This window comes from Rattus norvegicus, chromosome 20 (assembly GCF_036323735.1).
Source record: "Rattus norvegicus strain BN/NHsdMcwi chromosome 20, GRCr8, whole genome shotgun sequence".
Taxonomy (NCBI): domain Eukaryota; kingdom Metazoa; phylum Chordata; class Mammalia; order Rodentia; family Muridae; genus Rattus; species Rattus norvegicus.
Genome location: NC_086038.1, coordinates 36,298,937 through 36,326,468, shown reverse-complemented (window position 1 = coordinate 36,326,468; position 27,532 = coordinate 36,298,937). Strand labels below are relative to the sequence as shown.

The 27,532-nt window shown below is 43.7% G+C and overlaps 1 protein-coding gene across 4 annotated transcripts; it reads right to left on the bottom strand.

Moving 5' to 3' along the window:
- Positions 1–11,458: 11,458 nt before the first annotated feature.
- Gja1 (gap junction protein, alpha 1) lies at positions 11,459–23,979 on the bottom strand. 4 transcript variants are annotated; one of them, XM_039098413.2, is made up of 2 exons: positions 23,901–23,979; positions 11,459–14,410 (listed from the first exon to the last, which is right to left on the bottom strand). In XM_039098413.2, exon 2 carries the CDS (start codon positions 14,395–14,397, stop codon positions 13,249–13,251), a length of 1,149 nt encoding a protein of 382 aa, XP_038954341.1. In that variant the 5' UTR covers positions 14,398–14,410; positions 23,901–23,979; the 3' UTR covers positions 11,459–13,248. The 4 variants fall into 4 exon arrangements, with proteins under 4 accessions (XP_038954341.1, NP_036699.1, XP_063135023.1 ...); NM_012567.2 differs by having other exon boundaries at positions 23,723–23,905; XM_063278953.1 differs by lacking the exon at positions 23,901–23,979 and adding an exon at positions 21,895–22,712.
- Between the last annotated feature and the right edge of the window lie 3,553 nt (positions 23,980–27,532).

Here is a 27,532-nt window from a genome sequence, read left to right as displayed (position 1 = left end):
GACATCTGTGCGCACCTGTACAGAAGCACTTACAAGTACACAAATAAAATTAAAATGAACCTTTTAAAAAGACTCTGAAGTATCAGAAAAGTCTAAATATGGAAGGTTAGCTGATTTTAACAAATTATAGTTAAATTTCTTAGGTGGAATAATGGCATAAAATTACACTTTGAAAAGTTATCTTTCTCAGAGAAACATAAGAGGGCTTAAGAGTAACTATATTCGTAGAATGCTTGCATAGCCTGTATGCAGCCTTGGGCTCCATCCCTAGCCCCACATAAAATTAGGCAAAGCGACTCGTATATATTACCTCAGCTGATCAGAGATGGAGACAGGAAGGATAGAAGTTCTACCGCAAAATTACAAACAAGAATTTCAAGGTCATCTTGGATATATCATGACTTCAAAATTAGTTTGAGAGAACCCAACTCAAAACAAACAGGACGGGAGAGACGGTTCAATGGTTAAGAGCACTGACTGATCTTCCAGAGGTCCTGAGTTCAAATCCCAGCAACCACATGGTGGCTCAGAACCATCTGAAATGAGATCTGATGACCTCTTTTGGTGTGTCTGAAGACAGCTACAGTGTACTTATATAGAATAAATAAATATATCTTTAAAAGCAAACAAATAAAAAAAAGTGGCGTTAAGTGGATCTGAGTGAGTTTGTTTTCAATATGGTCAACCCAGAGAGTTCTAGGTAAGTCCAGACTACATAATAATCCTGTCTCAAAACAAAACAAATTTTGTGTGTGTGTGTGTGTGTGTGTGAAAGAGAGAGAGAGAGAGAGAGAGAGAGAGAGAGAGAGAGAGAGAGAGAGAATCAATGAAACAAAGATACCAGATTAAACAAAAGGAAGACTAAGTAAGGTAAATTAAGAAAGAGCCAATGATTGTTCTGAAGAATTATTCTGTAAATTTCTTATAGTTTGGGAAATTTCTACAAAAACAAAGTTATGTAAAAAACGCTAGCTTTTTTTTTTTTTTTTTTTTTCATTCTCACATCAGAACAGAGTAGGGAAACCAAAGGTAGTTTTCCTCAGGTGGAAGAGAAAGGAGGAGAGAGTTAGAAAGGCCTAGTTCTTCTCCTTTCCTGGGAAAGCTCCTGAATGTGGATTGGAGACCATTGGGTCGGCTTCAAGGCCATCACCTGATGGCTCATGCTCTCTCTGTAATTGCGTGGGCTTTGTGCAGGCTGCTCCTGTCAGCCTAGACTTTGTTACACAGTTGCCGCTATAATTATCTGTGTGACTCTTTCTACTCCCATGGTAGGGCTCTTCTTCTGTATCACTCTGACGTCCCACCTTCTTGCTCTGGGTGTCTTCACTGGTGCCATGGGAACAATGTTTCGCCAAACGGTTAATGAGGGTAGCTCTGCTCAAAGTAAAAACTATTGTTGAAAATAATACAGGAGGCTGGAGAGATGGCTCAGTGGTTAAGGAGCAATGACTGCTCACCCCAGAGGTCCTGAGTTCAATTCCCAGCCACCTATGGTAGCTCACAACCATCTGTAATGGGATCCGATGCTCTCTTCTGGTGTGTCTGAAGACAGCTACACGGTACTCATGTACAAAATATTATTGCTAAACTCAGTTTTTAAAAGGTTTAAAGCCGGGGTTGGGGATTTAGCTCAGTGGTAGAGCGCTTGCCTAGCGCCTTGGTTCAGTTCCCAGCTCCGGAAAAAAAAAAAAAGCTGGATGTAGTGGCTCCTTCCTGTGAGTTCTAGCACTCAAGAGGCTGAGGCAGGATGATTGCCACAAGTTTGAGGCCAGTCTGGGCTCAGTGATAAATTTCAGGCTAGTCTGAACTTTAGTGTGAGATCAATGTTCAAAAATCTTACACTAATTCTTAAAATTATAATTAATATTTCTTAAAATTTCAAAGAGGGAACAACGTTGTTTAGTATATGCTACACACAATAGCAATTTATGGAGTAAATTAAATATTTTCGCCATGGACGGTCCCTCACATAAATTACGGTAGCAGTGCCTGAGAATTTCTGTCATCACTCGCCTGTATGATGGAATATGGATACAGGACAGGGGTAGAGTGACTAGCATGTACTCAGTCCTGGGGTCAATATCTAACAGCAGCCAAGAAAACTACACTGAAGACCCCACCATGAACTATAACTAAGAGATGAAGAGTATAGATTTGCATATAAAAGTGTCTCTCATGCTTTTGACGATATAGCAAACGCGTATGCCCCAAATGTAGCTCAGTTGGTCGTGTGCTCGCTTAGCGTTAGGGAAGTCCTGAGTTTGATTCTTACTTAGCACTGTTCGAGTTTGTAATCTCTGCACTGCACAAGTAGAAGCACATGGTTACAAATTTGAGGCCACTTTGATCAACATAGCCAGTTCTGGGTCAATCAAGACTACAAGTGTAATCCTGTCTCAAAACAAAACAACCACAACCACAACAACTACAACTACAACAAAACTACAGGACACACGGAGAAGAAAATTCTATATTTAGCTACTATCTTTCTCCACTCTCACCCACCCTTCTTGTTGCGAGATGGAGTCTTGTTACACAACCCAAGCTTTCCTTGTGTTCTCAGCCACGCAGCTGCCTTACTTTAGGACTGATGGGTTTTTAGGCATTGGCCACTATGACCAGCTTCCCCTGTAATTTTCTTTGTTTATTTGGTTTCGTTTTGGGTCTTGATGCTGGATTAAAGAGTTTTCGTTCCTGTTCAAATTTAAAGACTCTTTTAAAAATTCTGTAATAAATTTTCATTTTCTTATATTTTTGCAAGCTATTGTTTAGACCAAGAGGTACAGCTTAGCTATAAAGCCCTTTGCCTGGCATGTGCAGATCCTGTCCCCAGAAAGGCAAAACCATAAATAAACAAACAGACAGACTTTAAGCAAGGGCATAGGATCCATGATGAAGACTTCTTGTGCTTATTAGGAGGAGTAACCCAGGAGTACGGAAACTCACCTACTTGATCTTCACACTGATAGTTTGCTGTGTTGAAATCTATCTTGTCCTTTAATTATAGCTCTCTGTGTGAAGGAGCTAGGCAGGCAGAAAACAAAAAAAGAATTGCTGAGTGACGATGGACTAGAGAGCTCTGAAATGTTCTCGGTCTTCCCACAGAAAAATTTGACAGATACGACTTCATATCCTTCTGAACTGGTAACTAACTGCCGCAAGCCTGGAGGCTTCCTCCTGTCTTGAGCTAGAGAAGGCCAGGTACATAAAGAATCCTCACAATGACTGCAAAGCCATAAGGGGAGCAGTCGATGTAGATCCCGGGGCATTCAACCAGCTAAAGAGTATTCCTGTAACTTTACACACGTTGTCAAAGTAATGCACAAACACCGCACTATTATTTATAATTAGGGCAAGTGAGGAAAATAAAATATCACACGATGAAAGAATAATTCTTTGCAGTATGAAATTGTCACTGTATAGAAAGCTATACAGTTATTTCACCTGAGGTAAATTTGCTGGGTGTGATGACTTGCTTCTATAACTGCAGTGCTTGGGAAGCAGAGTCAGGACTGTGAGTTCTGGTACAGCCTGCGCTATGTAATGAGACCCTGTCCCCAAAAGAAAGCAAAATATCTGGGGATGTGGGTGGCTCCCACAACTACCAGCTTCGAAAATTCCTAGGTCCATATATTAAAAGGAAAAATTTCCAGAGAGACTAAATAAATTTGTGTTTGACATTATAGACATGGAAAATCATGAGAAGAAAAAGGTTCTGGTCCACTTCTAACCAAATAAAGTAAAACCCAGATCAGTGATGAAAAATATCCATGTTCTGTGCTCTCCGTAGCAGTCAATGGTTAAAAATAACAGGTCCAAACCTTCCGGACAGCTTTGCACGGACATCCGCTGATCCTTACAGTGTCTTTGGGTTTGGGAAGAAGATACTAAAAATAACAAGAAAGGACAAGTTTTGTTTAAGTCTCCCTTTTAGTATCATGAGCAGATGAACACATGATTAAATCTTCCTGAACAATTCCTTCAGTCACCCCATCCTTGCTTGTAACACTGCTTCACCACACTGAGTGTCTGACTCTTACAAACACTTCTCAAAATGGGGCTAATTTATGTCATGCGCGTTTTGGAAATCCCCCAGAAGCCCTGGGATTCTTGGAACCCCTGAAGATCTGCATGCTTCTAACTCCTGCCAACACACCCAGCCTTTAATGTAGCCACCTCAAAAAGGTCGTGGGGGCATCTAGTCACATAGTCATTCACGAATATTTTAATGAAAACTGAGACACCCATTGCATTCTGGGATGAATCGTTGCCACCACTAACTGTAAGTTTAGTAAAGGTCTTAGACTGGATTGAAAATGACGGAATGTTAATTTTCTTTCTCCTGTGATGTAGTCAGAACTGGGGCATCCTACAAGGCAGGAACTCTGCCACTGAGCCAACCTGGCCTTGAACATTTCCCTTTAAGGCTTTACTTCTCAAACAGACGCGCTGCTGGCACAAACAGAAAGTCTAAAGATGTCTCTGACACAACAGCTGTGCAATGACCTTTTCTCCCCTTCTCTCTATCAGAATGTCTGTCTTAGCCAATTTGCCTTCCTTCCTTCCCTCCTTCCTTCCTTCTTTCTTTCCTTTCTTCCTTCCTTCCTTCCTTCCTTCCTTCTTTCCTCCCTTCCTTCCCTCCTTCCTTCTTTCTTTCCTTCCTTCCTTCCTTCCTTCCTTCCTTCCTTCCTTCCTTCCTTCCTCCCTTCCTTCCTTCCTCCCTCCCTTCCTTCCTCCCTTCCTTCCTTTTTAAACAGTTTTTTATTTTGCTTTGTTTTTTTGAGATAGGGTCTACAGAGATAGGGTCTATAGGGTCCAAGCTGTCCTGGAGCTCTCTGTATAGACCAGGCTGGCCTTGAACTCACAGAGACCCTCCACCTTCCTCTACCTCCCGAGTACTGGGATTAAAGGCACTTTCAGTACACATGGCAACTAGTTCTTTCGACTTCAATGTATTTTCGTGTGAACAGGTTCCTACTCTGAAAACTCCTCTAATTCACTTACTTGTATCGTATAAGTCAAATACTTACACTTTAAGATAGCCTAGCATATAACCTCAGCTAGCCTTGAACTCCTGATCCTCTTGCCTACAAGCTCCCAAACCGGGACTCGGGGTGTGTGCCGCTCGCCCAGTTTATATTACAGCCTCTTTAGCTCTTCTCACTCGTAAGAGCTTATTATCAGGGAGAATCATCAGTTTAGAGTTTGAGCTTGCTCTAGCGCTGACTGAAATCACTGGTCACACGCCAAGCAGTACCCTTGTTCCCACATTTGCTACGTTTGGAGTTTTAGATAATGATCACCTGCTTCTCTCGTTCTCTTTAATTAGGAAATACTTCAAGTCCCCCAGACAAGTGAGAACCTGAGGGAAGATAAAAATTCAACACGTTCCTGATGGTTCCCAGTGGCATGCTTTAATTACAAAGGTGAAACATCTGCTGGATTACCCAGAGTTACTTTTGAGCTATTTCACTTGGCACTTGTTTTTAAAAGGGAACTATGTGTGGGGCTGAGATGTGGGGGTGTCGAGGTATTTGCATGAAGGGTGCTTGAGTTCACAGATGAGCCACAGGAATCTAATCAAAGATGGTTCTAAAATATGATCAAGAAAAAGAAAGGAAAGAACTTGATTTTTTTTATTTTTATTTTTTTTATTTTTTTTTAAAGATTTATTCATTTATTATATATAAGTACACTGTAGCTGTCTTCAGATACACCAGAAGAGGGAATCGGATCTCTTTACAGATGGTTGTGAGCCACCATGTGGTTGCTGGGAATTGAACTCATGACCTCTGGAAGAGCAGTCGGGTGCTCTTAACCACTGAGCCATCTCTCCAGCCCTTGATTTTTTTTTTAAAAAAAGCTTCATGTTTAATCCATTTAAACCTCAATTGTAGGTTTAAGGTTAGAAGCTAGTTATAGAACTCTAACTCCACAAACGCACACACAAATACATGTATACACACACACACAAACACACATGTGAGCAAACACACACACAAACACATATACACACAAACATACCCAAATATATACACAAATACATACTCATAAACACATACAAACACACACACATACACACACACACAAATACATGTATACATACACACACAAACACACATATGAGCAAACACACACACAAACACATATACACACAAACATACCCAAATGTATACACAAAAATATACTCATAAACACACACACACACATATGAGCAAACACACACAAACACATATACACACAAACATACCCAAATATATGTACAAAAACATACTCATAAACACACACACACACACACACACACACACACACACACACAGAAAATAAAGGTCAGCAACAATCACGTGTGTGGTGAAAGTATCATGTCTCTCCACACCATTAGAGACCAACAAAGCTTCAAGCAGTTAAACACAAGCAGAGGAAAATAACAGATTGGAAGCTTTTCGTCCGAAGCGATGATAACTTCGGCTGTGTTATACTTTATCGTATCTGCTGGTTTTGTTTTTGAACTATGAAGTAAACATTATAAATTGTGAGTTCTACAAAATACACCAGGGGCATTGGCTTTTGTTGCTGTTGTTTGGTTTGGTTGCCCTAGACCTCCTGGTCCTCCTCCCTCTACCTCCAGAGCCCTGAAGTTACAGGTGCGCATGCATGCATCATGCCTGGCTTCTGCAATAATGTTGACATGCACTGAGTTATTCATGACAGAATGCCAGATGTAGTTAGGCTTAAATTACAACCATCTTAGTATCATTAAAATACAGTTCTTTTTAAAAGACATGGACTCTACATAGTCCTGTAGTTCAATACATAGACCAGGCTACCCTTTAACTCCCAGAGATCCACCTGCCTCTGCCTCCCAAATGCTGAGATTAAAGGTGTATTCCACCATTCTCAGCCCCACTAAAATCACGAAGGTAGGATGGCTCTCCCAAGATATTTTGTGTCTATTTATTTAGCTAGTTAGTGAGTTTGTTGTTTTCCACATCACTATGCAGTTCTGGATGATCTTAAACCTCTGATTGTCTGTCCTGCCTGCACCTCCCTCATCCTGAGATTACAGGTACAGGCATGTTCCACCATGCTTACTTTTCTTTGCTGGGTTTTGAAAGACTCTTGTTACCTGGCCCCAGCTGGGCTGAGCTCACTAGGCTCCAGGCTGGCCTTGGAGTTACCTTTGTCTCCTGTCTCTGCTGCTCAAGTCTCACTGCCACAGTCTTGTCACTTCCCCAGAGAATATAAACCCTTCTACTTCTCTTGATGGTCAGGAGCTCTGTGAACTGAGGTCCGTATTCTAGAGAACTGCTCCAATGAGATTGCATTCTAGTGGCTCTGAGTTGGGGGGAAAAAAACATGAGCTTGAGCCACGGCTGTGTCAGGAGCAGAGTTTTGCTAGGCTTTGGACATTCAGACTCTGCCACTCCGGCTACGAATGAGGCTCCCGGTTCTGTTTAACAAATATTGATAGTTTGCCCTCTGTTTCTAAAGGGCTTCAAGTTAAGCTCGATTATAGTAATTTTCTAAGTTTGTGACTAAAGATGGTGTCATTTTATTTTTTTATATATTTATGTATTTGCGTGTTCGTGTGTGAGAATTCCTGCCACTGCAACTTTATTGTAGTGAGAAGAGAATACAGGGCAGGGGTTAGTACTCCCCTTTTATCGTGCAAGTACCCAGGAAATTGACTGGCAAGTTGCTAGGTTGGCAAGCTGGGACCTCTACCTGCCAAAATAGCTACTTAGGTGAGGATAGATTTTTTTATTTCGTAGAATTGTGTGTGTGTGTGTGTGTGTGTGTGTGTGTGTGTGAATAAAATGTACTTCTTTTATGTTTATGTCATGCATGTATGCATGCTTGTTTGAATGTGCATGGAAACACGTGCCGTGCACGGGTATGTGGCATGTGAGTGTAACCCCTTGTGTGTGATCTTCACTAGCACTTCCAGGTTTGTGTTTGTCTTGTCTTGATTTGTTTCGTGTGGATTTTGTTTGTGTGGTTCATTGTTTTTGTTTTTTGTTTTGTTTTGTTTTTTGTTTTTTTGTTTTGCTTTTCTTTTTTTGAGACTAGGTCTCACTGCATCTTTCGTTGACCTGGAACTCACAGAAATCTGCCTCTGCATGCCCTACCCTGTCTGCTGAGTGCTATAATTAAAAGCACCCACCACGATACCCATCTAGAATTCTCCATCGTCAACTTTTCCCTCTGAGGTTACGCATGTGTCCCAATAGCCTGGCGTTAGTGTTTACTTACCTCTTCCTTCTCCTCCTTCTTTTTGTGACCAAGAGTCACTACGTAAAACAGGCTATCCTCAAGATCACAAAGATCCGAACCCTTCTGCTTCTCTTCAATGCTGAGATTAAAGACGTGCGTGCCTGGTTTTATTTACTAATAAAGCAAAATAATCGACTGAGTTTCTGCTACCTTAGCAAGGAAAACCTCTCCTATACGGATTTACCAAATCTGGAGGTCAGCATAGTTAAAACTACCTGGAAAGGGTGCAGCAGAAACTCTCAAATAGGCCCCATTATGAACCACATTGTATGGGGGCAGGTGTCTCAGTGCATTAAATGCCTGGGGCAGAGGGTTTGGCTTTCCATGGGTGTGTGTGTTGGGGATTCAAGGGGTCCCTCCCAGGCCTGTTTATATTCAGCGAGAAAGTGTGTGGGCACTGAAATTTCTCTACACATCAGAGCTCAAGTAAGCATTTAGTCATTTCCCAGAAACATCTGGTGATCAGGAGGGGGAAAAAAAACTAACAAAATAAAACAAAACAAGAACTAACTTAAAATATCACCGTTTTGAACACCTCCAAATGAACCATCGTTTCCACGGGCTCCCCCGTTTTCCTTGCCTTCTCCATGCAGTGTTTTGTGCGGTTTGTTCCATGTCTCCTCTTGAGTTCTGAAAGTTGCCAGCTGCAAACTCTGACATGTCAGGGGCTCAATTATATTTGCCTCCATCAAGAGAAGGTAAAAACAGAAGCACAGAGCCAATAGACTATAAACACGTTCCTACTGTTGGTGCACTGCCGTTTATGGAGAAAATTCACTTTTAAGATTTTAATAAGCTCTCCAACTTCATTATTATTTTTTCTTTCTCCAAACACAAAGTTCAGCTGTTTTGGCATGTTGGAAACTTGAAGACGTCTGGAATTTTTAGAAGAGGTAACGTGTGGGTGGGGCCCTAGCACCCTGGGCAGGTGGAGAAGCTGAGCAGTTTTCACAAAATATGATAAAGGAACAGCCCTTGGCCTGGAAGCTTAACCCAAACATCCAGAGACTAATGTGAAAATTCACCGAATAAAATAAGGGAATTGAACTGGGCCTCTAATTTCTAAAGATATGAGTCAATTCTGTCACCTTTTAAAAACGGTGGTGTGTGTCTGTGTGCATGCGTGTGTTGGGGGTGGGGCTGTTTCTCAGCTCTTAACAGCTCTCTCAGCGGAGGACCTGTGTTCTGTTCCCAGCACCCACATCTGTGGACTCACAGCTGCCTGTTCCGATGCTCTCTGGCTTCTGTGGGTACTTGCATGTATGTGGTACCCATAAACTCACATACACATAAATAACGCTAATAAATCTGTACTAATAAAAATTGTGTGTAATGACAGAGATTGAACCCGTGGCCTTGTGACTATGGGCAGGACTGTCGTGTTACGTCACTCTGGAGCTATCGTTCAGTTACAGCTCAACTAAATTATCCCAGTTGGCTTCTAATGGCTTTTCTGCCTCCCCCCCCCCCCCAAAAAAAAAAAAAAACAGAAAATGTACTATCACCTGTATATATTAGAAAAATAAGCAAACGTAAGTGTTCCAATATCTGTAAAGATTAATTTTGTATGCTTTGGGGACAGGAACTAAACCACTCAGTCATTTCCTACTTAACACTTGATAGCTGTTAGTAGTGAGTATACAATGAAGTTGTTTCTTCTACAAATTAAGGTTTCTCTGATGTTCACTGAGTATAAAACGATGATCCTTAAATCTGACCCTGTTTCACATACGTCTGAATGTTCAAACTTTGTACACACGATGACCTAAGTATTCTTGCTTTCTTCTGCTGAGATGCAACCAAGGGGAGTTTTGAGGGGGCTCCCTGTATAGCTACAGCTTTTAACACGCTGAGAGAAATGTTAACTAACAGTGGTTTTGCATGACTAGTTCTGTCTTCTTGAGTTTCGTTCTTTTGAAAATAGGGTCTCATACTCATAGATCCCAAGCTGGTTTCAGCCTTATGTGGCTGAGAATGACCATAATTTTTTTGTCACTTTAAAGTTTTTTTTGATTCCTCCCCAATACCTTGAACTTCTGATCCTCCTCCATTACCTCCCAAGTTTATATACTGAAGATCAAACCTAGGACTTCATAAAGGCTGGGCACACGTTCTACAACAGCGGTTCTTGACTTTCCCCATGATGCAAACCTTTACAGTTCATGTTGTGGTGACCCCCAACTATTTTGGTTGCTACTTTGTATGCTGATATTACTGGCATTTACATTTTATTTATTCTTGATACTGCATTTTGTGGCTGAAGTATCAACTGACCAGAGTCACTTTCCCCTTACAGGGTTGACTTTTCGTGGGTCCTTCAGGTCTGCTTGGTTTTTGGTCTATGTAGCCCTGGCTGGTCTGGAGAGCACTGGAGACCACATTTGCTTCCAAAGCCCAGAGACTCATTTACCCCTCTCTACCCGTGAGTGCAGGGTTAAAGATGTCACCCACAGTAACCAGCAAGTTACCGTCACAAGATTTTTCAATAAGATCACCAAAATCTAGTTACAGTAGTTGCGGACAACTTAACAAGTCTCATTAAAGTTGTGTGCAGATGGTGCTAAAGCAAGTGCTCAACCTATGTGAGGGCTTAGCCTCCCCCAAAACTGTAATCACAAGGCCTGGCTTACAGTTCCGTGTATAGAGGAAGCTGTGGCAAGAGAAATGCAGAGGCTTGCGTACAACCTAGGTTCGATTCTGTGCATGTGTTGGGAGGGCCCGGTGTGGAGTGAAACTGTATTCCAAATTAAACATTTGGATATCTTATTTCCTCTGTTCAAAGATGAGGCACAGAGCATGGCTTATGGTGATTGTACTCAGGACAAACAAAAAACCCTCTGCCACCTCTCTTAATTACTCTTTAAAATAGGAATCTTAGGGCTGCAAAGAGGGTTCAGTGGTTAGGGGCACTGGCTATTCTTCAAAGAGCCAGATTTGATTCCCAGCACCCACATGGCAGTTCCCAACTAACCTTAACTGTAAGCCTCAGGGGGTTTAATACTTTTTTTTTCCCCTGGCCACCACAGGCAACATCCGGCAAACACACATGGCGCACAGACATACAGGCAGGCAAAACATCAAAACCCATTAAAAAATAAAAGTAAATTTCATTAGTCCAAGGCATTATGATCACCGGACCTATTTTTGGCAATCTCGATTTAAGTCATACAAGACATGCAGGCTATTTTTATTATATACTAAATTAAAACTTTATTGGATAAAGAACACTCTCCCGAGCACATGAATGGATGGGCTAGGTCTACATTACATGCTACGAAGCCGAACACGACAGCAGTTTAACGTGGAATGTCAAACACATTAGTTTCTCATTGTACAAAAACTCTTTTCTGTAGCTGACGCGCAAGAGGGAAACACATGATAACTCGACATTTCAATCATCTGTGATGAGTTTTGTTTTTGTTTTTTTTTAAAAAAAGTCATTTGAAGAAACTGGTGTCTTTAGCATACAGTTCAAATAAATTAGTTACATGTGCACTGTTGAAACCTCCCTCGCCCCTTAGTGTTTCAAACAAAGTCTTAGTGCAAACATCCAAGTTGCTCGTCAATCTAAAAGACTGTTAAACTCAGAATACAAGTTCTGAGTTATGTGTAGTTAAGTAGGACAAAAAAAAAATCAGATTACCAGTTACTACAAAGTTCCTTTAGGCTCACTTGATAGTCCACTCTAGGCAATCCCCATCTAAGTCTCTCACATTAATGACTAAAGCCCGTTTACAGTACTAAAACTCTATCATTCAAGCATCAATGATTATATTTCAAAAAAAAAGAAAATCATTCATTTCAGTAATGGCGATTACTGCTACATTCTAAAAGAGAGAGAGAGAGAGAGAGAGAGAGAGAGAGAGAGAGAGAGAGAGAGAAATTATAATTAACAAAACCAGTATCCATAATGGAATACCTGGAAAAAAAATTTTCAGGGAAAAACTGTGCTTTACTTGCACGGCAGGAATTCTATAATGTAAACACCGCATTGGCCCACACCACAAAAATCCACTAGGAAGGTTCAAATTTGAACACTGTGCATTAGATTCAAATCTGTATTTGTGAGTCTAGACTGCCTCTGCTTGTACCAATAATGACAAAACACACACTTACACATGCGCACATCCACACGTAGAAGCGATTGTTAAATCTTGAGCATGGCTCACCTCCCTGATGCTAACTCAAAAGAAAAAAAAAAAACTAAACTAAAAATGACGTTATGACTGTTTTAAAAATGTTGATAGAAGCCGTTTGGTGAGGGCGAGGACCAGTCGAGGATGATGTTTGGAAGGCACAAAGGTGAGACAGATTCAGCAAAGAACCCAGTGAGATGCAACTACATGGGCGGTCGTTTTTCTTTGAGCCTTGTCTGAACTTCAGATTGATACTAAGAATGAAAATCGTGTCTAGCAAATAACACAAGGTCCACTCACACCCAGAGGGGTAGACCAGGGAAGCTTACCTGCAAAATGCAAGTTTTTAAACACTGGAATGTTTTTTTTGGGGGGGGGGGATGTAGGACAATCTGTCTTTTCATAAAGGAAACGCTATGTGGAGGACTCAGATTTCTGCTCAAAGCTATCGCAGAATCTCAGTAAAACAAAATTAAAAAAAAATATCACTCACTCAATTCATGTACACAGACTCATTCTTAAGGTTCAGTTGGGGGATGGGGGCAGAGAGAGAAAGCCCTTATCTATGTTCACCCAATGCGACTCTTACTAGAATTTAAGTTCTTTGAATCTTCTACATTAAATATCAATGTGTACCTCCCTTATCCCCACCTGTTCCGCCCAGCTATCCCAAGCACCCCCAAGGAACCTAGGTATTGTAATGTCTTTGTTTTCTATGCCTCATTGCTGAGGTTGTTGAGTACCAACTCCACGGGAACGAAAATGAACACCCTAGGTGCATGTTCTGCAAGCACCTTTTTTTCTCCTCCATAATCGACAGCTCGATGCTCAAGCCGGTTTAAATCTCCAGGTCATCAGGCCGAGGCCTGCTGCTGGCGCGGCTGCTGGCTCTGCTGGAAGGTCGTTGGTCCACGATGGCTAATGGCTGGAGTTCATGTCCAGCAGCAACTTTTTTGGCATTCTGGTTGTCGTCGGGGAAATCGAACGGCTGGGCGTGCGAGTTGGAGATGGTGCTTCCGGCCTGCCCCATGCGATTTTGCTCTGCGCTGTAGTTCGCCCAGTTTTGCTCGCTAGCTTGCTTGTTGTAATTGCGGCACGAGGAATTGTTTCTGTCACCAGTAACCAGCTTGTACCCAGGAGGAGACATAGGCGAGAGTGGAGCCGTTGGTGAGGAGCAGCCATTGAAGTAGGCGTATTTTGGAGATCCGCAGTCTTTTGATGGGCTCAGTGGGCCAGTGGTGGCGTGGTAAGGATCGCTTCTTCCCTTCACGCGATCCTTAACGCCTTTGAAGAAGACGTAGAAGAGCTCAATGATGTTCAAAGCGAGAGACACCAAGGACACCACCAGCATGAAGATGATGAAGATGGTTTTCTCCGTGGGACGTGAGAGGAAGCAGTCTACCTGGTGGGGGCAGGGATCTCTCTTGCAGGTGTAGACCGCGCTCAAGCTGAACCCATAGATGTACCACTGGATGAGCAGGAAGGCCACCTCGAAGACAGACTTGAAGAGGATGCTGATGATGTAGGTTCTCAGCAAGCCGCCCCTCATTTTCACCTTGCCGTGCTCTTCAATCCCGTACTTGAACTTCTTGATTTCAATCTGCTTCAGGTGCATCTCCACGTTGACCCCGTCAGTCTGGGCCACTTTGAGCTCCTCTTCTTTCTTGTTTAGCTTCTCTTCCTTCCTCATCACATAGAACACATGGGCCAAGTACAGGAGGGTGGGCACAGACACGAATATGATCTGAAGGACCCAGAAGCGCACGTGAGAGATGGGGAAGGACTTGTCATAGCAGACGTTTTCGCAGCCAGGTTGTTGAGTGTTACAGCGAAAGGCAGACTGTTCATCACCCCAAGCTGACTCAACAGCTGTCCCCAGGAGCAGGATTCTGAATATGAAGAGCACTGACAGCCACACCTTCCCTCCAGCGGTGGAGTAGGCTTGGACCTTGTCCAGAAGCTTCCCCAAGGCACTCCAGTCACCCATGTCTGGGCACCTCCTAAGAAAAAACAAAAAACAAAAACCAAGAAAACAACTCTGATTATAGACTGTAAATTGATGGTTTCATATATATAGTTTCTTTTTTGGGGGAGGTCAGTCAAAATAAGGCAGATTCAACCCAAACCAAAACAGGATCCCAGTGCAAGTCTGGCAGCATTTCCCAAATATGAAGTTGAGTCAGAAAAGTTAGAGTACCCAGCTACAGGGAGAAGAGCAAGCCCAACATGCACTACCAACCTCTGGACACCACCTTTTCACGTGGCCTGACAGGCCTTCGCTCATTTTACTTGACTGACAAATGGGGACAGTTCTTTCCTGGGAGACTAAGGGCTTGTATACCCGTCTAAGCAAAACGTTGACTTGTATCATGAAAGTATAGACATCTAAGTAAAGACTGATCTAAGGACCTTCAACAACCAACCGTGCTGCCCAAGATGCTAGGCTATACCAGTTTACTCCCAATTTTACTCCTAACTGTTTCTCCTCGATATATCAAACATGTTTTTTGTGCACATTCTGAGTTAAGTTCGTCCGTATGTTTTTCTTTCTTTGATGGCTCTCCTCTGTTAGCCCAACTGTTATCTTTGCCTTCCCAGGCATGCGCTCCCATACTTGGTTTCTTTCCTAGCACGAGGCAGGAGGATTTTGTGAGAGAGGGAGACTACCCTGACACTCAGCCTCCACCTCCTGACTAATGTACACGTTTCAACCGAGTTCAATTTGTCCCAGTTCTACTTAACAGCTTGATAAACAAAAAGGGACCATGTCGGAATATTTTCTCAGCCTGGTGGCGTGGCACACACCTTTCATCCCAGCAACTGAGAGGCAGAGGCAGGTGGATTTCTAAGTTCAAGGCCAGACTGGTCTACAGAGTGAGTTGCAGGGCAGGCAAGGCTGTACAGAAAAGAACCCATCATGAGAAAAATAAAGGAAAAAAAAAAGAATGCTTTTCATCTTCTGGTATTTTACATTTTAACAGTTCTTTACTGAGCTTTGGGCCTGAGCCAGTGTAAACCCTTGGACCTAGCCAGGGGTGGAAGCTCGTGCCTATAGTTTATGCACTGAGCATATAGAAACAAACAGGAGAATCACTATGCTCATGAGGCTAGCCTGGTCTATACAATGTTCCAGTCCAACAAGGGCAACAAAGTTAAGCCCTGTAACCAGGGTCAAAGCAAGAAGCATTAGGCACAGAGGTGGTTTCTTTTCAGCAGAGCCTTTCAGAAAGATGTAGTCAAAAATCTAATAATTAACTGCCTGTAGCTTTTGAGGGAGAGGTAGGGTTGTGAACCTCTCCCCACTCCATGGGTGCCTTTGAAGATGGCCAGACTCGTGCCAAAACTAGACCAGTGAGATGTGGGTGGGCAGGCCCGTGCAAGTAGCATTTTCATCCCAGCAACTGAAAAGTTGTAGACAAAAGGCTCTTGTACTTTTTGGAAGGTATTTCAGACAGTGAAATGACAATTGGGAAAGTGAAATTAGTATATGACGTGTAAACAGAGAGGAGCGAAGGCTGGCACAGCCCAGAGTTCAACAGCCAGGGAAAGGCTTGAGGAGAAGGGAATAATTTAATCTTGATGGACAGCATAATGGTTCGAGAACGTAAAAAGGGCCTCTAATTTAACAGAAAATACTAGACTAGAACTGAAGGGTAGTCCACAGGGTCAAACAAACAAGAAAAACTTTTGGAGCCATATCCAGACAGTTCTATGTGATGATGTGTAAATTGGCCCCACTTCTGTTTGTAAAGATTGCACTACTCTGCCAGGGTCATCTGCTTTTGCTCAGATATACACTCGCTGGGGAGTTGGGGTGGCGAAAACAGAGTTGGCATGCATCTCATCACGGTCATACAGCAGGAGATCAAGCAAGCAGCACACTCAGGACAGAGTGGGCACAAGGTAAAGCACAGTTGAGGGGCGCTGGTGGGAGTTCATTATTAAGTTTTTAATATTCTGGAGAAAGAAACCTGCCTTTGTACAATTCTGACATTCCACAAAAAAAATTAAAATATCCCCAGTGCCCGGGCCTGTGAATTGGGTCACTAGTCTGTTCTCTGGGTAATTTTTTCTTCGTTTTATTGCACCAGCGATTTAATTGCAAAGCTGTCTTTTCTTTAAGCACCCACGCAGTAGTCATTTGCATTAATGAGTTACAGTCGTTACAGTCTTTCATCTGAATAAGATACGAATTATCCAATTTGGGCACCCTAGCTCCTGTAACATGTAGACACCTGTCTTTCCCACTATCGTAGACACGGTCAAACAATGCAATGCCTCATCTGTGACTTCAAACTTGGTTTCATCTGGGCTTTTAGCCATTCACTACCACCAATCAACAGGTCCATCCGCTAGCTGTGGCTCTTCTTCAGCCCATATTAGCAAAAAAAGAAAAGAGGATTTGGTTTTTTCAGCACAATGGCCTTTTGAGGCCTTGCTAGATACTACTGACTAGATTCTATCTCAGTATGTAGCCCAGGCTAGCTTTAAACATGTGGCAAACTTTCCACCTTACTCACCCGCAAAATGCTTGGAATATAGACGCTCACAACCAGATCTGGCTCTTAGCAGAAACGGTAGTGTTCTTCCATAACAAAAAGGGCTTAGTTATGCCCAGAGTCCCTGGCACTGCCCTCTTTCCTTCTTTCTTCAAGGTATAAACTACACTTACAAGATGGGCACACGCCTTATTTGACACATGGGGAAACAGGCTTCTCGGTGCCCTCACTTTCTAGATGCTCAGATTGAACCTTTACAATTATACCAAGTTAATGCTTTGTGCAAAATTCTCAGATACAGTTTATTTTTATTTCCTCTTTTGAGTCAGCCTTATGTAGCCCAGGCTATCCTCAAAACCTATAGATATAGATAGACATAGATGGATGGGCACGGTCCTCCTGCCTAAACCTTTACCAGGATTACAGGCCCAAACAAGTGCTCAAATTAGCTAGATCTCCAGCCCCTAGCAGAAGTGATCCCTTTGGCAGTGACCGAGTTGGTCACTCTAGAACTTTTGGCATCCCTTGTTAGATTGATTGCCAGTTCTCCACAATCCTCGAGTCCAGATGCCCCGGGCACACAGTCTGACCTTCCCGACAACACACTTGCTCTCTCCAACTACACCGGTCACACAGCAGCATTTGCTGACACACATGCCTGTCCCTCAAGAGTGGATTGAATCTGAACTTCTGCAAGGGGAGCCCTGGGAAATCAGACTTTGATTTTCTTTTTTTCTTTTTTATTACTATTTAAAACAAATGTCCCAGGCGGTGAAGGGGCTCCTCCGAAGCCCGGGTGCTTTCCTGCCCAAAATATTTCCGAGTGGCGGAACATCTGGGAAAGAGAGAGGGCCAGAGCGTCTAAATATTTAGTTTGAGGCACAGAGCATCTGGGGACAGCAGCTCTCAGGCACCTGTGAACTGAGGTCACTCTTGGATCTGCTGGTTCTGTCGGTCGCTTACTCCTTGCCACTGCAAGATCACAGGAATGAAAACTGTTTAACCTAAATGAGTTGTCTTCAAAATAGTTTACATTTATCTGAGAGTTTAAAACTAGCCAACTTTGTGTCTTTCCCTGGAGTTTTAGCAAATCATCGTACAGAAGCTGCAGGTGAAGCCCATGCTGCTGGTACTACAATATCATCACGATCAGAACAAGTGACTTTTAATTGTACAGACTTTCCAACAGACAACCATAATGCTGGATAAGAAATAAAATTATGGGTCATTAAAGTGAGATTTCATAGCTTTTGAGAAGGGTCTGACGCAGCCCACTTCTAGCACTAGGGTTGGCTTTGCATCTGAGGGTGACCTTGAACCCCCGATCCTCCTTCTATCTCAAGTGCTGAGATTGCAAGTGTATGCTAGCATGCTCAGCTAGTAGCAATCTTCTCTGGACAAGATCTCACAGTATGTAGACCAGGCTGCCCTCAGAGTAAGAAGGCGACCTGCCCTGCCTCTGGAATGCTGGAATTAAAGGTTTGCACCACCATCTGCCCGCCATGTCTAGGTAGCAATCATCTCAGGATGACTGAAGTGAATTTAGATGAAGGTCCTTCATCTAAAAACGCACAAGGAAATGTCTGTAGAAGTTCTTGATTAAAGCCACTTAATGGGCAATTTAATGGAGGAGGTTACTGCTTTGCGCGTGCTCCCACCCTGCCCTGTCATTATCCCCAGTGTCCTCGCCTCAGCCTCAAACTGGTGTCTGGGTGGTTACCCTCCTCAGCCTTCCAAATGCAGAGAATAATTATTCCAGCACCATGGTGGGTTTTCCTGTCACCATTGTTTAGTAAACTGGGTTTCTGTGTGTCCCTGGTTGGTCTTGAACTCAGAGATCTGCCCGCCTCTGCCTGACAAGTTCTGAAACTAAAGTTGTGTACCATAACAGCTCCACTGTTATGTACTTTGTGTGCCAAGTGCAAACTATTGCGTGCCTCTAAAACTTAAGGGCAAATCCTGCCTGCCATTATTTTTTTTCTTGAACTTCTACAAGGAAACCTGCCCCTCATACCAAAAGCTTCACTGTGATCCTTCCTCTTCGCTTCCAACCGCAGCCAGATCTGTCAGTTTTAAGTTCATACACAATTAACATACCTGAATGTACCGTGCAAATAAGCTTTATCTTCCTGATGAAATCAGACTGAGACTGCTTCCGCTCGGCACCCCAGCATTTAGCCTGACTCACCTCTCTTCAGTTTTCCCGTCTCCCCAACTTGCCAAAATATTTGCATTTGTACTGTCCTTTCAGGTCTCTCCCCTCATTAGCCAACTTTCCTGAGCAGGAACTATGAAATAGCCCTTCCCCAGGTCCCGGAATTTCCTGTTTCCCCTGTCCTATTTTTTTTTTTTAAAACAGCTTTCCTCTATGCCACATAACATGCATTTGCTTACTGTCAGAAACCTCCTCTAGAACTGTGAGGGAGCTTGCTCTCCCACAACTACACCCCCAGTACCCAGGGATAAGACACACAACATAAATGTCTGTGAGGAAATTCAGAGGATTCTCATCTGGCAGGGCGGTTGACGCCTGTAATCTCGGCACTTAGGAAGCTGAAACAGAAGGATCCTGACAAATTTAAGGTCAGGGTCAGGTCTATAAAAGCAAGACTGTCTCAAAACAAAACAAAAGGAGCAAAAACTTCCTTTAATAAGCCAGAGAGACTGGAGAAAAATGACCCAGCAGTTAGTTAGCACTTGCTGCTCTTGTAAAGTTTGGGCTCCCAACATGCCTATGACATAGTTTCAGTTACAGAGGATAAAATCCGTCTTTGGACCCGTAGGCACCAGGCACACACTGTGTACATTCATGCACTCAGACAAAACACTCGTCTACACCAGGCAAAGGCTATTTGCTTTGCATGCCTTCTCTCCCCTGCTTAAAGTAGTATCTAAAATTTCCAAGTTTGCTAAAAGACTGCTGTTGGTTGAAAAGACATGCTTCAAATCATTCTCGAGCTGTTTAGATTTACAAGGAGACCTCGATGGTGGTTAAGACCCTCCGAGAGATGCTCCAACTCCCCTCCCCCCCCCCAGTTCTGAGTGTTTTAATGAATTAACACAAGGATAGTCACAGCAACCGTCTGCTTGAAAAGTTTACTTCAAGGACGCAGTGAGAAATGGTATTGAATAGGAGTTAACCAGTTATTTAAGTGTAGTACCTTTACAGTCTGAGTCCACAAGCAACACCGTGAGTTGAATCCAGCCCCACAGAAAAAAAACTTCTCCAGATCAGATCAAACTCAACCTTTGCAGCCTTACACCAGGTGAGTATGTTTAGCTCTTTTGTCAATGAAACCTACTCTTTAAACATTGCTGCTACCAATTCTGACACACAGGGCCGAGAGTATCCCAATTCTTTTGTAAGGAATTTCTTAATATTCCTAGTTTCACAGGTTTTGATATGAAACACCGGTCGGCTTCTTTGTCCTATTCTCTCTACATAGCCTTCTCTGTACACAGTCAAAACACACCAGACTCCACAGAACAAACTGTGGTTAAGATACCCCACCCAAAGGAAGATGGTGAACCTTAGGGATGAGGGCTAGTGTCAGATCAGAAGCCACATTTAACTGTCGCCCAAATAATTTCAAAAACCATTTTTCTTTTATTTCATCTTCCTCTACTCTCCTACCCATCTCCAAACAGATAGCCTCACTAAACATTCCTGCAAGTCCATAGTCAACGTAAAACAGGCTTAGTATGCTTGACTCTATTTGCTTCAATAAGCAAGAGTGAGATTATAAGACTATGATAAAATATTAGTTCTTTCTTTCAAAAGTACTGTAAATTTATTTCATCCTGCCTTCTAGTTTTGGTATCCTTTTTTTTTTCCTGCAGCAAAGCAGTAAACTAGAACTGTTTGGAACAACAGAGTTTCTAAAAAAACGTAGACAACCAGAAAATTGAGACGTGAATTTAGGCAGTTACTTCAAGAACTAATCATGGTTGGATTTTGGCAAAAGGCATTTTGCTCACACATCTCTTTATGGTACATTAACAGTTGTGGAAAGTGGAGATTTTAACCAGTTCTCCCAAGAATTCAACACACACACACATCTGTACCCTCCCACTTAGAAGCAGCTAGGAATGTTTAAGCTTGGGAGGAGCATCTACACTTAATGCAAACGTGGATGACACACCCAAGATGATTATTTCTCTCCTTAGTGAGCTGGATAAGCCTCGACACATCAGAAGTCAAACAGAATCATGAAGGGAAGGTAGAAGATCAGGATAGGTGGAGTTCGAGGTATTAATCAGTGGGTGACTTTCCTATAGTTCCCTTCCCTCGGGGCATACAAATTTCTACAATTCACATGAACTGCACCTCTGCAATACGGTGATAAAGCAAAGCAGAGTATCTGCTATCCCTTCTCTCTGCAGGAATTGAAGACGGCTAAGCAACCAAGTTCTGCTCCCTTCGCGGAAGGAAACGCAGCCTTCCCCTCTTGCTGCTGGCTTTAGAACCACATTTCCCCGTGGAAGGTCAGCAATAATAAGAATCCCAACCTCAAAGGATGATGGGACAACGTTGAAGAACATCTATGTGGTGTGTGTTTAGACAGTGGAGTACCAAAGCACTACCACCTGGAACCCCAGCAAGGGACAGGTAGCCCACTGTACCCGAATCTAGATGCACAAAGCTTTCACACACCGGGGAGTGCATTCCAGTAATCCAGAGTTCAACACCTCTCCAGGACAGAAAGTACAGCCTGTAAATGCGCTCATTTCCACACAACTTGGCCTACCCAGCAGAATTAACTAGTACGACCCCACCCCCGCAGTCTATGCCCTCGTTTACTTTAACACACTTTTATTTTCATCAATCCTCATGAAAATAAAAAAGAAAAAATTAACCTCAGGCTTCCTCATGGGAAGCTACTGACCATTCAAGGTTGCTGCCCAGAGGTCTTTTTGGACTGGTAAGATTCACTACCTTCCAGTCACTACTATTGTGCTTGGGGAACAAAGGAAATCAAACCCACCTCCAAAGTCGGCCCTGTAGGCTCTTCTCCTCTCCTCAAAACCCAGTAGTGGGAGGGAAAGGGAAGCTCACCTCCGGGCGCGGGCCGCCGAGTGCTCGGCCAAGGCTCTGCCAGAGATGCCCAGTGAGCATTGGGTGGACCCGAGGGCACTAACGGGGAGAACTCTGCTCGGAAGTCAAGGTTTGAATTTTCCAATCCTGAACGGATTTGCCTCAGCACACGTCAGTAGCTGTCGCACGGTTTCTCGAAGGGTCTTCTTTGCCCCTCCTTCTTCCGCCCCGCCTCATTCTTGGGGAATTTCAAGAGTTTCCAGGAGTGTTACAAGTGCATTTACCAGCACCCGGGCTCCCTAGGTGTTCAGGGGACCTTCCCGGGGGCTCCACTCAGCCACCCGACAAGTTTAGGCAGAGAAACCACGAAAAGGCGTCTCGGAGGGCAGGGGAAGAGACTTCAGATTGACAACTTTAATAAAGTCGACCACTTGCTGCCTCTGACGGTCCGGCCGCGAGGCTCGCCTCCCCTCCCCCCCAACCCCCCTCCGTCGCAGGCAGCGGTCTGGACCGCGAAGCCGGAAGGCTGCGGGGAGCCGAGCCCGGGATGATGCTAAGATTGGGCAGGAAGGGCCCGTGCCACCCTCTGCCCTAAAGTTTTCACTTCAAAAGGACTCGGCCCGTCTGGTACACGGGAAAAAAAAAAAAAACCAACCAAACAAAACTACAGACCCACCCTGAGTCGTTTCGGTGTGGATTTAGGCCGGACAGAATGAAGACTGGGCAAAGTGCTTTACAGAATGTGTTACCAATTTAAAAATAAAGAAAAAAAATAACAGCTTTAAGACGGATCCCCTTTAAACTGCACGTTAACATCATTTTTGCTTAGTGCTTTGCACCCTCTAGAAGCTAATTCAAAACTGTCCCAACAGCTCTGAAGTCCCTACAGGTCCGGGCAGGCAGGCGAAGGGGGGTGGGGGTGGGGAGGGGGCAGCCCCTTCTAAAGCGCGGCTCCAAAATTCCCTTTTCCCCATTCCTTCTAGGAGCTTGGGTTTTAGCAGTTGGTTTTGGAAAAGCACCCTGGCACACACTGTTTCTAACGCCGGTTCCTCTAACGCTCCCCAAGTCACCACCACCCATTCAAGATTTCTCGCGCCCGCAGTTGCCAGCGTGGAGGGGAAAAAAAAAAAAAAAGCTGGCTGTGTGGGCTGAGGGGTTCGTCCCGTAGCACCGCGCTGGCTCGCACAAAGTAACTACTGTTGGTCTAAAAACCCTACCCGCAGCACCCCGATCTACGTATTTTCTGGCTTAATCCAGAAAAAAGGCTAAGGAAGAACCACGTGGAAGTCAACTGCTGCGGCAGGGGCTCAACAAAGCACTGTTACAAAAGGAGCCAGCTTTCTCAAGGCTGTAGAACAGCCGACGGGATTTTCAGGAGGAAAAAGGAAAAAGCCTGCAGTGTCCTGCACTAGAGGAAGCAGGCTAGGCAAAGTTGACGGAGGGGACCCCCCCTTCCCTCCCACCGCAGCACCTTCTCCATCAGGGACTACAGAAAAGTGAAAATTAGGCTCCACAACAAAGAACCAAGTCTAGGAAGTTGGTCCTTCACTCTAGCTGGAAAAAGTTTGAGCCTTTTACCTGTTGCACGAGCAGCGGAACTTTTTAAACAATCAAAATATAAACCAGCACGTGGAAATGGCAAAGACACTTGGAAGACCATCGTTCTACTTACGATATCCTAAGCCAAAGACGCAACGCGTTTACAAAGCACAGTGCAAGAGTTTTCCTGACAGAAAGAGACGCTATTAGGTAAAAGCGGGTTTTTTATCAAAACTTACTCTTTCACTTAATGAAAGTGAAGCCGGCGCGCCAAAGTTGGTGGAACTCCTTGGAGGCTGAAGTCAAAGGAAAAATGAGAGTTCAGGCTCTCAGACCTGTCTGTTTAAAGTTTAAAAGTCTGCTGCTGTTTGGTACTTTCCTCACGCCTTTCCCCCAATGAAAGAAAAGTGCTGATACCTCGTAAAAGCGTTTTTCTAACTTGGAGCGCAGAGCTTTTAAAAGTTTCAAGCCACTGACTCAACTGGAAGGAGGGGCCAGGAGAAAGGGGAGGGAGGAAGAAAAGGCGGGGAGAAGGTGGGGAGGAGGCTGACGAACGTGGGGCTGAGCAGGCAGAAGCAACCTGGTCAAGATAAAGTTGTAGTTTGAATGTGCTGACGAGAAGGGAAAAAAATATGAGAAAACAGCTCTAGCTGTCCGTCGGCCACTGCAGGGCTGTGACTCCTCACAGATAAAATACTGTTGGGTGTAGTAGGGCTTGTTTCAGGGGATGACCAGGGGGAGGGAGAAGACGTACCTTTCGTGTTACATTTTCTAAATGAAAAAAAAATGCAATAAATAAAAATGGGGGGCGGGGGGGACAAGGTCAACTCGTGCAGACTTGTTCTGCGTTCCCCAAGGTGTGTGAAGCTTGAGGTGGGTGTGCGTGATCTTTCTTATGACCTAATTCTCCTCCTCTTAAACACGGACAATTAACAAAGGAAAAAAGGCGGTGGGCATGGGAAAGGCATTTCACAACCAGCCCCAGTGGAGGGGTATGTCTACTCGTCGGTTTCTCTGCTGCTTTAGATAGTTTTGTGTATTCCTTCGATTAAGAACAGGAAGGTAGATGTTATGTATTATGAAAAATATCATGTAGGTAACTTTGGACTGAAACGTTGATACTGACCTCTACCCAGTCTCCGAGGAAGTGAACGTCCTATCTCAGTCCTATTCATGACTACAATTTAGCATTTAAATCGGCAGGAAGATGCCAAAATTCTCCCCCTCCCCTCCCTCCCTCCTCCTCCTCCTCCTCCTCCTCCTCCTCCTCCTCCTCCTCCTCCTCCTCCTCCTCCTCCTCCTAACTGCAGACTAGAGTTTCCAGATACATTATGTTAGCATAAAGCCAGTCTGAAAACTTCCTCCTCTCTTTCGATCATGTCCCTAGGAAGCCCATCCAGGGGAGAGACGTCTGCCTGGTGACCGCCTGCCTACAACTTCATGGCTTTCTCATCATACCTGACGGGGTTTATGAAGGACTGAGTCATATAACCTCATTCCTAAGGGTGGGCAGCTCCTTTGAGGGCTCCCAGATGTCCTCCAAGAGGGCTTATGGCAGGGCAATAAACAGGCTTCAGCGGTGTTCCCGGGGTTAGGCAGGGAAATCTCTCGGCCTTTGTTCAGGCATCACCTGACTGGGTTGAGCATCTCACTCTAAGGCAAACAGCAGAACAAAGGATGGCAAAGACTTCGTAGAAACACTTTCCCGTGCCTGGCTGGAATGCCTAAGGAGGCACCACTTGAAATCTCACAGTTTAAGACCCCAGCGAGCTCTCTTACTTTTGAGGTTTGTCTTTAACTTAAAGAAGGGAAACAATGTGACAGAAGCAGAAACTGTAGTCTGACTTTCAATGCTTTATGTCCAGAGATGTGACATTAGACTTTTTAAACATGTATTTATCAAATGTGTGTATTCACATATGTGTGTGCAAGTGGAAATTTGAAGACAGTTTGTGAACGTTGGACCCCGTTTTCCATCTGGAAAGTGAACTTAGAGAGTCAGACCTGACAACAGGCACCTTAACCACTCAGCCATCTTGCTGCTTCTTACTAAACTTATTTAATTAATTTTTTGTTTTAAACCATGAAGTCTCGCTGCATAGCTCTCCTGGAACTCACTATGTAGACCAGAATTCTGCCTGCCTCTGCCTCCTCAGCCCTGGGATTAAATGTGAGCACCACATACCTGGTTTATTCAATTTATCTTTAACTGATAAAACATATAAAAATTGCATTAATGTTTGGGGTTATATGATGTTTTGATACAAGTGTAAAATTTGTGGTGTTGAACTCAGTATAAGAATATTTGTCTGTTGTAATACTTATAATATAATTTGTCTATGGGAAAATATCCAGACTTCTAAAGGTTTTTTTTAGAAACACTGCACTGTCATCCATCCATAGTTAGTTTACCCATTCTTAATACACCACACATATAGAACCTCAGTAGAACTTAGAGTCCACGAATCAACCTCTCCCCGTTCCTCTTCCCCTCTTTACAAAAACACATTTTATTTCATTTAAAGAAAGATTTGCACAGTGGTCTCTGTCTACAGCCCCAGTCAATTGAAAGGGTAAGGCAGGACAATCAACTGAGATGAGTTTCAAGCAGTCCTCAACCACACTAGAGAAAACCCAGTGTCGAGTTAAACAACAACAACAACAACAACAACAAAAACGGGCTGTAAAGAGGGTATTGAGTGGGGCTAGAATGGAGAGCTGTGAATGTACCAACCTTAGAGAAGAAAAGGGAGCAGAAACCTTAGTGTCTGTTCATGGACTGATAGGGCGGAAAATCTAGAGGCAGGAGGAAGTGGAGAGCAAGTTTGGAAATTTAATAGGGAAAATATTACTAACACCAAAAAAAAAAAAAAAAGAAGCTGGAGGGGGGCGAGGGGGGGGAGCTCGACCTGCCGTCGGAAGACACAGGAGGAGGGAGTACCCTGTGATGGAGAGCAAAAACACCTAGGCAAAGAGGCATCTCAACTGTGGGTAAAGGTGCTCTGGTTAAAACTGTGTGAAGATTTCTGTTTAACTGCAAAGAATGGGCAGTCAAGGCCACAGGTTCTAAGGCGTTTGCTAAAAGAAGGAATGTAGGCCGTGAATCTCCAAGACAAAGCACACAGCTCCAAAGGGTTTCCTTTAATGCCCACAAAGAAAAGAATGACAAAAGCCAGTAGGGTCCGGAGGAGCAAGGCATTCAAAATGGCTGGGAGGAGGTTTAGTTTTAAGGAAAATAACAGTAGCCCGAGGCTTTCTAGGTCTTTAACTCTGAAAGGGCAATTATTCATCGAAAACAAGGGTGAATGCAGACCTTACTGAAAATAAAGTGTGGGGGTAGAGCGGTAGGAAAAGGGAGAGTGAAGGTGGTTTCGCTCCAAAAGGAGTGAGGTTATCTCTCACCTGACTGAATAGCTGATATGTATCTCCTTGGGAATCGAGATGGATCTGTCGAAGACAGACTTATGGAAGACCCAGAGGATTAGGGATAACATTGCAATGGGGCTCAGATTTTATTATCTTATCTTTTCCTTTCCTTTCTTTCTCTCCTTCTCCAGCTTAGTCTTTGAGTCAATATTTATCCCTAGCTGGTCTGCTGCCAGTTTTTGATTAAAGACACCTTTTTCTGATGTTGAGGGGTTTTTGTTGTTGTTGTTGTTTTAAATTTTGAGATAAAGTCTCACTAAACAAGTCATGACCCCGCCCCCTTACTTCCTGTGTTAGGGATGCTGGTATTAGCAGCCGTCCGGGTTTATATTTTCCTCTATCGGAACCACAATAATTTTTTTGTATGCATCGAAATTCAATTTAAACTTACGTTTTTTTAGTCCGCAAGGAAGGAGTGGACGGGAACGTGAAGTTTAATGGTTTGCACATATAGGAATAATTTACCTAAACTGGTAACCGGCGGGGAAGGGATCTTCCTGTGAACGTTGAGGAGACAAGCAGATTCACAAACAAATTGCAGTAGAGTGGAATCCATATCAACCAAGTTTCTGAAACCTGACAATTCACTTCCTTTTCCACCTCCCGGAGGACTCCTGTAGCCG